General features: G+C 39.2%; 1 protein-coding gene across 1 annotated transcript; it reads left to right on the top strand.

Annotated features, from left to right (window-relative positions):
* Positions 1–1,780: 1,780 nt before the first annotated feature.
* cbln1 (cerebellin 1 precursor) lies at positions 1,781–7,103 on the top strand. Its single transcript, XM_027161320.2, has 3 exons — positions 1,781–2,436; positions 2,885–3,004; positions 5,824–7,103. The coding sequence occupies exons 1-3, from the start codon at positions 2,185–2,187 to the stop codon at positions 6,019–6,021; spliced, it is 570 nt and encodes a 189-aa protein (XP_027017121.1). The 5' UTR covers positions 1,781–2,184; the 3' UTR covers positions 6,022–7,103.
* Positions 7,104–11,398: the final 4,295 nt, after the last annotated feature.

Below are 11,398 nucleotides of genomic sequence, written 5' to 3'. Positions count from 1 at the left end.
GCGGTGCATGGCTGGATCGGTCCTCACGGGAAAGCTGTCACTACACAATATTCGCCCTGACGCTTCAATAGCCAAGCTTACACTGTTCATCTAGTGGGATTAGGCACTCTCCATTTTCTCTCTTCTTTCTTTCATTCTCTGTACAGTACATGTAAAAATAACCAAGCTCTCTTTTGCAGTATGGCTAGCTGTTATGTAATATTTGATAGACAGTGAAAGGTGATAGAAGAGTCTTTTAAAGCCTAAAGGTTCATGTCTGGTTTTGTGGGAAATGCATCGGATCACTGAATGTCTGTGAGGTGTTACTGTTTAGTGGCTGAGAGTTAGCAGCCACCTGATATTTTTAGCTCATCATTTTGTCTAGCCACTTTATCCCTACCTGCTGAGAAGGAGCTTTGTTTTACCTGAATCAAATCAAATACAATGAGGAAGACTGTGACTACTCCCTATACATTGTTTGTTTGTTCATTTAAAAAAAAAAAAAACAAAAAAAAAACATAACCACTGAGGTTAAGTGCACTCATTTTCAAATTTCTGTATGGCTTTTGTTTGACTTTTTTTTTACATCACCAAAACAAACTTGAGCCCTCTGAGGTCTATGCTGGACTCTGTTATGTCTTTAGTCACCCAGCACTTCAAAGTGCAAGAGCCTTAATAAAAGAAGGATAAAACACATGGCAGGTTGTATTTAAGTTTTCCCAACTGTTTATCATCAATTCTTCATGAACAGAATCAAAGACTGAGCTTAAAACTAAGTGTTTTCTTGTTTTAATCCTCATTTGATAGGATGTGTCTGAACACATAAGGGTTCTGAAACCTTTAATGCTTTAAAAGTTCCACTGAGTGGTCAGTTGTGAGTGATGTAGTGGCAAACCACTCCTTGGCCTCTCAGTAAGATGTCTTCCAATGTCTTTAATTAACTCCTCATCTTATGTATTCTCCTACATGCTTTGTTGTTGCTGCCGCTGTTTCTTTCAAATGTCAAGACAGTCCATTGTTCTGTTTAACTTGCCACGTCTTCCTTCCCCCTGAAACCCGCTCAGTGATCTCATTTATTAAATGTCATGTAGAGAGTGCGCTGGCGCAGAACGCACGATGTCAGCCCGTGAAGCGCGCGGGCCTTCTGCAGGCAAAAACGCATTTAAGGCACGGTCTGAGACGCCACAGCGATTCCGTCATCTTGTACAAAAAAAAAACTGCAGGCAAAATACTATAAACTATAGGTCGCTCTTCGTAAGTTATGCCGACAGCGCTATAGTGATATGCCAGCTTTAATTCTAAAGACGACGTACTGTTTAAGGTGATACAGGTTACCAAGAGGACTACAAACCCGCGCGTATAGTCATGTTTGTATGATATTAATCTCCTGCACCCGTGTGGGAACACTAACCTAATCAATAGTGTTTTTTTTTTTCTTTCTTTTACGTTCCTTTCCATTAATGCATGGCCCGCAGTTGTCCACTTGAACAAAAAAAAGTTCTTACGCGTTCTTGGAGTCATTGATAAAGACTACACCAGTTGCCTCCATAATCCATTACAACGCAGCAAACAAAGATAAATGACCTTTTGTTCGCGCGTCATGGCCCCCCATTTTCAAAGGAACCGAGTAACCACTCCTTCCTCTCTCCAGAATCTCAAGTACCCGCAAGTCCACCTGTACGATTCTTCTTTAGAGAGGGCGGTGCTTTGCATGACGTCATGGGCTGTAGAGGCGGTCCACGCGAAGCGATTGGCAGCCCAGAGACGCGCTCGTGGGCCGGTGGGGAGCCGCGCGGAGAGGCGGGGGCGAGGGCGCGTGCTCACCAGCCTTTGTGTATCACTTCCAATATCTCACGCGTCAATAATTGAGCGCGCGAGCAGACGGAGCCCCGCGCTATGTGCTCAGCCGCAGACGGAGGCCTCGCTGCGTTCACCGCCGACTCGAGACGAATTTACGTGGAAAATACGAAGGAGAAAAGGATCTAGAAACAGAAAACTCACAAATTCCAGGCAGGTTTTGGAGAAAAGACAAAATTCTCTTACATTTCAAGTAATAAATAAATAACCCACTTGAGTTGGACATCCATACGCGGAGAGCGCTTGATTTTCAGTGCGGGGAAAAAGGCTGGAGACGGCTGTGACTTTGTGAGTGAGCTGAAGTGACTGAGAGAAGTGGTGACGAGACTGCAGGCTAAAGTTACAGTAATGCTGGTGTTCGTGCTTTGCGCGCTGGCGTTAGGTTGCCTCGCGAGCGCGCAGAACGAGACGGAACCCATCGTGCTGGAGGGAAAATGTCTGGTCGTGTGCGACTCGAACCCAACTTCTGACCCTACCGGCACAGCGCTAGGGATTTCCGTGCGCTCCGGAAGCGCCAAAGTCGCATTCTCTGCTGTCAGGAACACCAACCACGAGCCGTCGGAGATGAGTAATCGGACAATGGTTATCTACTTTGATCAGGTAACTTTATTAATGTGAATACAAAGCGGGGAAAATAAAGGAGACTGTAGCATGGTGCCACTGAGAAGCTGCTGGGATGTTGCTTTGAGGGAGCTGCTCTCATCTTTCACACTGGTATATTTTTACTCAGAGTGTCCACTGATAATAGAATCGAAAATTTTAAAATACCCTTAAAAGTATCCAGCGTGCAAATGTGGACCGAAACTCGTGCCGTTTGATTAAATATCTCAACAAGCTTGAAATTTCGTACATTTTGTACATGAAATCACGTTCTCGCATCGACACGAAAAGCGCACCAAAGGCCACAAAGCAAACTCCAGTTCTGTTCATAACTTTAACATGTAGTTGTATAGTAACAGAATTAAACCAAGCAAAGCCACATTTTACTGCTATGTCGCGTTTGTATGATCGAGATTGTTTATCCTCTGCGCTGCGTTTTCTCTTCCAGGTTCTCGTGAACGTCGGCAGAAGTTTCGACGAAGAGAGAAGTAATTTCTTCGCACCAAGAAAAGGGATTTACAGTTTTAATTTCCACGTCGTGAAGGTTTATAACCGTCAAACTATCCAGGTTAGTTTTGTTCTTTGTGCGCATCTGTTCGTGTGTGTGTGTGTGTGTGTGTGTGTGTGTGTGCGCGCGCGCGCGCGCGCGCGTGGTTTTAATTGGTCGTGAATATAAAACTAAAGATGTTTTAGCGCTTATTATAATGCACTTATTCACTAGCATGTGCTACCGCGTCTTATGATTGCATTTAACAACGGCTTTAAGCACATGAGTGGACCATTACGCGTATGAACTAATGACTCCTTCACCAAGTGTAGTGTCTATATATATGTCCCATGCGGAGTCAGTTGGGATTTGTAAGATCAGACGAGGTTAACAGCAAATATCATGACCCTGCAGAGTTCTGACAAATTATTTTCACATACTTACAAATAAATAATAAATAAATAAATAACAGAATTGACATTTTTAACTTTTCAAATAATATTTAATTCAGTGTATTTTTTTCCATTAAAATTTTGACAGCATAGTGATATGAAACTATGATTAATTAAAACGTATGATGGCGTTTTGCACTATTTTTGCATTATTAATATCTGATTACTAGTGAAATTAAATCAAGGGCAAAAAAGCGCACAACGTGAGCAACCGCCAAATTACAGCTTTTGTGAAGCGAGCAAATAACAAGCATTATTTAAATCACTCACCACATCACACACAGTGCGCAGGAGAAATAATTAGGGTGGTAGATGGTTTGTGTTTAAATGGACGAAAAGTAAAAAAAAAAAAAAGAAAGTTTCTTAAGGTCAGATAATTAAATAAAAAAACATCTTTATGCATATTTTTCACACTCAATGCATCTATGTGGATGCTGGCCTTACTGTTTTATTCAGCTATATTCATCTAGTAACTAAAACTGGAATACAAGCCAAATAACTACATACAAATGCAAATCATAGCACTTTTACATTTACAGAATTTACATTTATTTATCCTTGTTGAATGGTTGAATTGTGCATATACAAGAATTTGTGCATTAATCAAAAACAAAAATGGTACAGCTTAGTATACTTTTTTCAGGAGAGTGTATCTATGAGCCTGCTCATTTAATAAGCCCTATGTATGAATACAGGCTAGCTGAAATATAATGTGACCACTAAGCTTTTAAGTTAGTCAGTGGTTAAAAGCTCTCCTGTCATTAATGCACAGTGCACCAGAACATATCTGCAATGAATGAACGTGATTGCGTGGATTGCGTATAAATAAATAATTCACTGCAGGCCTTTTATACTTGAGTAAATAAACTTCTATGTACTTAGTTTTACCTGACGAACACTCAACGGCTTTAATACCAGTATGAGCCAGTAAAAGTGTGTTATATCACACCCTACGGTTACTTTGAACACTACTGTGCCTTTTGTCTTCTTAATAGTCAATTAAAGGAGTTTTGTTGGAAGTGTGTGAAACCGTATTAAAGCCAAGCTTGTATAATGAGTTTAACGACTATAAACTCTAATTTTGCTATCAATTTCTGTGTTTCATACACCAAATGCGAAAAAAACTGCCTTGCAATAAAGATATATAATAAAATAAATACAATAAGCCCAAAGTTCTTTACATTTAAAAATTTAAGCTTTCTGAATGAAAGTGGATGAAAAGATCAAGTCCCAGTGTATTCTCATACATTTTACACAAAGAGGTAGTGTGTATGGTCTATTCTTGCATTAAGAGAATGCTTTTTCTAATGGCATCTTCATCCTCATGCACAATTTTTACCTCAAGAAACCCGTACAAGGTCATTTGGACTCCATACATACGTCACAGTCCATAGAATTCGAATCTTGAATTATCAGGAATGCTCCTACATGCCTACAAAACATGTAGAAAGACTAAACTTTAAATCTCTAAATGGATTTTAGTGGACCTAAACCACTCAAGTGACTATTCAATTGATTATTGAAATAAAGCTTCAAACCAGTGAATGGAGATATACTATAAATTAACACATACCCAGTCACAAGCGTTATGTGTGCATGAGAAAGAAGCAGAACAACAGGAGAATGATTGGGTGAATGGATGACGCTGTAGGCCCTTGTAACCATGCTGCTGTTATCTAGTCTAGAACTCTGTGTCAGAATCTGTCTGTTCTCCTAAATGTTGAATTCGTCAAAGGGTGATGACCCAATAAGTAGACTTGTATCCATATTCCCTCTCCTAATTGGGTGCATTAGCGTTAATAAAGTGACTTGAATGGACTTGACATCATGCTCCATCCGCTCTGCCATGTAATTGCTGCTGATGGGAACAATCGACTACATGTCTTTTTGCCAGCAGGATTACACTGACTCTTCCATACATGTCTTTCAACTCTGCTACTGACATACAGTATACTCTTGTCACAGTTGTCATGACTATTATCTATTATTAGATCTATTTTATGATTGCTGTAAAAGACAGACATTAGTCATAACTCTGGTCACTGAGCAAGAATCATGTTATTTTACATCGAATACAAAGCAAAGTTACACGAAACTCTAATTTCTCTCCCTAGGGCCCAGAAAAGCATCAGTAAGCCTTAAAGCTCACTCAGTGAATTCTAGCTTCTAATGCTGAGACATTCACTGACCTTTAAAAGGTGTATCAACAACAGTTACTGAACAGATAGGTGAAAGAAATTCAATCAGACTCGTATTTTTAGGTTTGCGCTAAAACACTGCTATAAGTACATCACATCAAGTTGGAGTTTTATTTTATTTAGTTTATATATGAAGAGAAGTACAGCTTCGCTATGTTTTTTTTTTATGGAAAAGATGATGTCATGCAAATTAGAAGAAAAAACAGGAAGATTGTAAGTGCCTTGCTTATAACCTGCATCTTTGTTGCAGGTGAGCCTCATGCACAATGGGTGGCCTGTGATCTCAGCCTTCGCTGGAGACCAGGATGTGACACGTGAGGCTGCCAGCAATGGTGTTCTGATTCAAATGGAGAAAGGTGATCGTGCTTACCTCAAGCTGGAGCGGGGCAACCTGATGGGTGGCTGGAAGTACTCCACCTTCTCTGGCTTCCTGGTCTTCCCTCTGTAGATGAGGGGCTCGCCATGTAGGGACTATTGCTCTTCAGCTCACCAGCTTGTGGGACTGTGGCGATAGAGTGAGAGTGAGAGATGATGAGGGGAGAAAGTGTGTGTGTGACAAAGATATATATATATACATACACACATATATATATATAAGAAGGAATTTTAAAAGAGGATTAGTGTGGCTAGCTCTTTGACATGCTCGCTCTGCTGCTTGCCTACAGCTCTGGACAGCCAAAACCTTTTTTATTTTATTATTAAGATTACAATAATTAACAATTAACAATAAAACTATAGAGGCTATTGCCTTTCTCCTTATATATCTCCTTATTTAACTTTTTATCTGCTATAAGGAACGTCTAGCAGCAGACATTTAAGGCATGTTTGTCATAAAACTCAATGCTCAAAATCATCCAGCCCCATTAACTCACATCGGCAATTTCTTCAACTTAATCCTCAACTGAATCAATTTTTCATATCTTTCTCTCCACACAAGGTCTCAAGTGGCAATCTCAGTTGTTTAAACATAAATCTCTAATGCTGTTCCGTTTAGTCTTAATGGGGACTTTCACTCTGTTTGGCTCTGCTATTCTCCTCAAAACAGGAGGACACATTTCAGTCTGTTATACGTGGGGAGTAACTGAATTCCTCAGAGAGACTCTTACTGTATACTGGATATATACAGATATATAAAATCCTTCAAATTTCTATATGATATACTCTATGACTATCTAAATCCGATTAATCTGTATTTCCGTATTTCAGTGTTAATAATAGTGGTTTTATGTGTGTGTGTGTGTGTGTGTGTGTGTGTGTGTGCGTGTGCGTGCGTGTGTGTGTGTGTGCGCGTGTGTGCGTGTCATAATGCTGCAGCCAAGCTACCAATGCTTCTTGTTTTGTTTCAAAAATGTGGCTACTCTTAAACTCTATCAGAAGTACTATAAAGTAATTTTATTATTATTGACTGTAAGATATGTGTGAATATTAAGAAAGCATTTCTTTTACTCTTCAATCAATTGATTTAATTATTGTTTTTTTTTATTTGCTTTGATCCAATAAAACTTAAATGGTCATTTTTATTTTTCTTTACCTGATTCTCAGTCTCAAAATGTGATTCAGTTGTTTCTCTGAACACTTAATGGGTTGTTACTCACATTAAATGTGTGTGTGTGTGAGTGTGTGTGTGTGTGTGTGTGTGTGTGTGCGCGTGTGTGTGTGTGTGTGTGTGTGTGTGCGCGTGTGTGTGCGTGTGTGCGTGCGTGTACAGTCAAATGAGTCTGTGACACTCTGTTGCTTTTTGTTCGGGTGAATTTCTTTATTCCCAGTTATACAAAGTTTCTCTGGTTGAGTCTCTCTCTCTCTCTCTCTCTCTCTCTCTCTCTCTCTCTCTCTCTCTCTCTCTCTCTCTCTCTCTCTCTCTCTCTCTTTCTCTCTCTATCTCACTCACTCTTCATTGCATTTTGAGCAGGTGATAGAGAGTTTTACTCTTCTCTCTCTCTGCTGTGTTCAAGACATTAATGAGCTCCTAGGGGGAAATTAGTGTTTGCATAATAACTGTTTATCCAAAAAAAATCAACTTGTGTTAATCATTTAGTCCATTTAGTTTCTTTTTTCTTTCTGTCATCTCAAGATAGTCCTCTTTTTTTTGTCAGTTTCAGCATTTCAAACCAGATTAAAAAAAAAAAATTGTGAGAATGCTGAAATTCATACCGTTTCTGAATCACATTATTTGAATTACTGTGACATTTTAGTCACTAAGCTCATTGATCACTTGTTCCTCTATCTTACTTTCTAATGATCCCCTCTGTTTGGTTGATCGTGTTAATAGAGATGTCACTGTGCCCTGAAGAACACTCTCAATGCACTTAGAAGTGAAGCAATATGGAAAGGAAGATTGTGGAATAAAGACTAGCACAGAGGTTTCTCAACTATATAAAGGCCTCTATCTTTAATTGCACATCTCTGCAATGTTTGAGAAGTCACATCTGGTTTGAGAAGTGCTGATATATTGAAGGTTTAGCAGGATTCAGGCTGTCATTGCTTTGCAGGACACACACAAATCCCTGAGGTAATGCAGTGTGTTAGTGGAAGAAGGAGGGTATCAGATCTATGCTGTCAATATTGGCCTGGGTTTGGGTGGTACACTCCTACTGAGAGGCCCTCATTAGGACCCAGCCATCCATCTGAGGAACAAATCAGATCAAGAGTCGATGGGCCGGGACGACATGAAAAAAACAGAGAGAGAAAGCACAGAGAAGAACAGGTTTTCGTTTTTTTTTTTTCCAGCTCTCTGACAGAGCTGATGGAGCACTAGGGCAGATAATGGCTCTGTATGAGTCTGATATGCTCCAGATACACTGGTTTACTGCCTTCATCTAACACTAAAGTGTGCTTCTTACATGCCGGTGTATTTAGGATCGAGCTGCTAAGGGCAAAGAATGCAACTTGGCCCTTTGTTGAGGAAACCCATAGACAACCTTGAAGTATGTTGATGGTCAAGCGAAGCACTATTATTTATTATCATACAGCTTGTCAGTGTAAAAGATTTTTAAATTAATTTAGATCATTTACGCATGTATACACGCCTATCGTGTTAGAGCAAGTTATTAAGCGGGGTAACCTTAAGGTCACAGGAGATACACGGCGAATTATGTGCATTTTGGCATGTACCAGGTGTGTCTTTTGGGCCTGAGCCCAGTCTGTTGACTGCAATCTGACATGAAATCAGTCTCTTCAGCTCAGCCAGCGACCTTGGCAAGCTTCTGGTGCAGTGGAGGTGAGCGAGGAGCCCCTAAAGTAATGGTGTAAAAACAGCCATATGGCATCACTCCTGGAGGCAGGATCTGATTTAAGACTGATAGAGGAGAGAGAGAGAGAGAGAGAGAGAGAGAGAGAGAGAGAGAGAGAGAGAGAGAGAGAGAGAGCAGTTTATATATACTATTTCTTTTATAGTAATTTTTCCATCTGATTTGGTACACATTTAAAAAATCAAGCAGTAGTAATTTAAAATCTATGCTCCAAGAAATCTATTCAGAAAATACTTGTTTGTTTTAACCAGGCTTAAAAGGAAAAGAATGGTTAAACGGACAACCTTTTTGTGGCTCCTTCACAAAGCACACAAACTGTAAGCAATTACAGGTCAATGTACAAGTAACAATTCCTGAATTACTTCACTAAAAGAAGGATACAGGCAAAAGAGTGGGCAATTAGAAAGGAAGGTGGTGCAACACTGCATATTGAATTTTAATTGCCATATGAGGAACTATTTTAAGGATGTCTGCTCTACCTGCTACAGAGCAAGAGCAAAGTAATTATAGTGCTTCTGGAATTCAATTACCCACCTGCTGAATTGAATTATTCTGAAGTGTGTGATTTCTGTCGCATTCACATCCATTCTACTGCATCCAAAAACTCATACTTTAAACTACATTAAACACAAACTGGTACTCCAGAGAAAGGTGTCCAAAATGACATTATTAATCAAACATTAGACAAAAAGTAACTAGATGTCATATTACTTCTTCTGTCAAAATGTGTAGTGTGAAAACTCCTCACTCCCAGAGTGCCTTCATGACATGCCTTCTGATATCTTGATTGTGGATATGGCTGAAGCAGTTTTCAGCAGAATATGCCTGCAGAGTACTCGGCATTGTAAATGCATGAGGATGTATGAAGGTATAGCATCTATAGACAGGTGACAGATGAGAAAAATGGAGGCTCAGTTATGGCAATTTTCTGGCATGGAGCAAAGACTAACTGTAAATAAATACAAAATAAAGTATTCTGACACCTTTATGTTATAAAACATTTATATTTTTCAAATTCTTATTTATTTTTTTATTCTGAATAGTTTCTTTAAGGATGACTCCATCTCATCCACCGGGCAAACCTGGAGATAGTTTAATGAGAATAAAAGTCATATGCTATTCTCTTCACAGTCACCAAACATCAACCCAAATGAAGACCTATGAGAGCTTAAGCGCACATCACCGCCATTATGAAAGTATATATTAAGAAACTGCAGGAATAAACTTCTAACTACTGTTTCAACAAAAGGTGTATATAACACTTTATTTTGAATGCTGTATAAAGATTTAAATATACATTTATATATACATTCATTTTCTGTACTGTTTTCCCTACACTGTGTCATGGGGAACATGGAGCCTATCCCAGGAGACTCATATCACAATGCAGGGACATCCTGGATGGCGTACTAACCCATTGCAGGGCACAATCACACACGTACTCTGACACCCATTCATGCACAATACAAACAATTTATAGATGCCAATCAGCCTACAATGATCCATGTTATCCTGGAGGAAACACCCCAAGCACAATGACAGCATGCAACCTCCAGACACAACCCATAGAGAGTAACCATATATTCATATATCAATATAATGAGTAGCAAACCATTTGGGGTTAAGGCATCAATTATCTTTCATCCCTCTGGAGAACAATTAAATACTCTATGTAGGACCCTACAGCAGTGTGTTATCTTACAGAAAATATTCCATAAAGCATTCCTTAGCAGCTACTGGTTTTCCATAGAACTTTGAGCATCCCTGTTTTTCAGAGTATAAGCCTGATCTGTGCATCTGGCACATGAGAGCATTCTCATGAACTTTGTGTCATTATAGGTCTACTAGCATTACCAATGTACTATCAAAGAAGCCATATAAACATGTAAATGTTTTAACTCTTAATATCTAAATCTTCCAAAACATCACACTCATGACCACCAACGTCTCAACATTCAACAAATATTTTAAATTAAAGTCTGTATTGTGGTGCAGATGATAGAATTTGCTCCTGAATGCTCCAGGGTCCCTGGTTGGACATTAGCTCAGATTCTGCATGTTCGTGTGTCCAAATGCCTTTCACCATCTTGTCCAGTTTGCACAGACTTCCCAAAACATGGCAGATGAATTGAATGTGGTAATTGCAACAAGGTATGAATGAGTATGTGAATATGTGAGCATCATACCCTGTTTTATTCTAGATTAATTCCCATCTCACTCCCAGTGTTCCCAGGATAGGCTCTATATCCACCACGACACAATCAAGATAATATATTATTGAATGAATGAATTAATGATTTTTTTTACAAGATGCTTGCTTGGACTAATGTTAATACTTTCTTTATATGTTAACAAGTGAATTCTCTGACATAGATTTGTTAGTATTATTACTCAAAGTCAGCCAAGCTGTCACAGTGACATGGTAATTCTAGCTGTGTCACACAAAAAAGACATTTTTATTGGTTTGTGTAGAGAGTCTCTCCATAGGAGTCTATCAATTATTCCTGGGGGAAATAAGATGGTGAGCCAAATGTTTACCATTTACCAAAATGTCTGAGCTCAACATTGTAAGGCAGC

The sequence above is a fragment of the Tachysurus fulvidraco genome, chromosome 13, assembly GCF_022655615.1.
Source record: "Tachysurus fulvidraco isolate hzauxx_2018 chromosome 13, HZAU_PFXX_2.0, whole genome shotgun sequence".
In the NCBI taxonomy this organism is placed as follows: Eukaryota; Metazoa; Chordata; class Actinopteri; order Siluriformes; family Bagridae; genus Tachysurus; species Tachysurus fulvidraco.
This window is presented reverse-complemented; position numbering and strand designations above follow the sequence as displayed.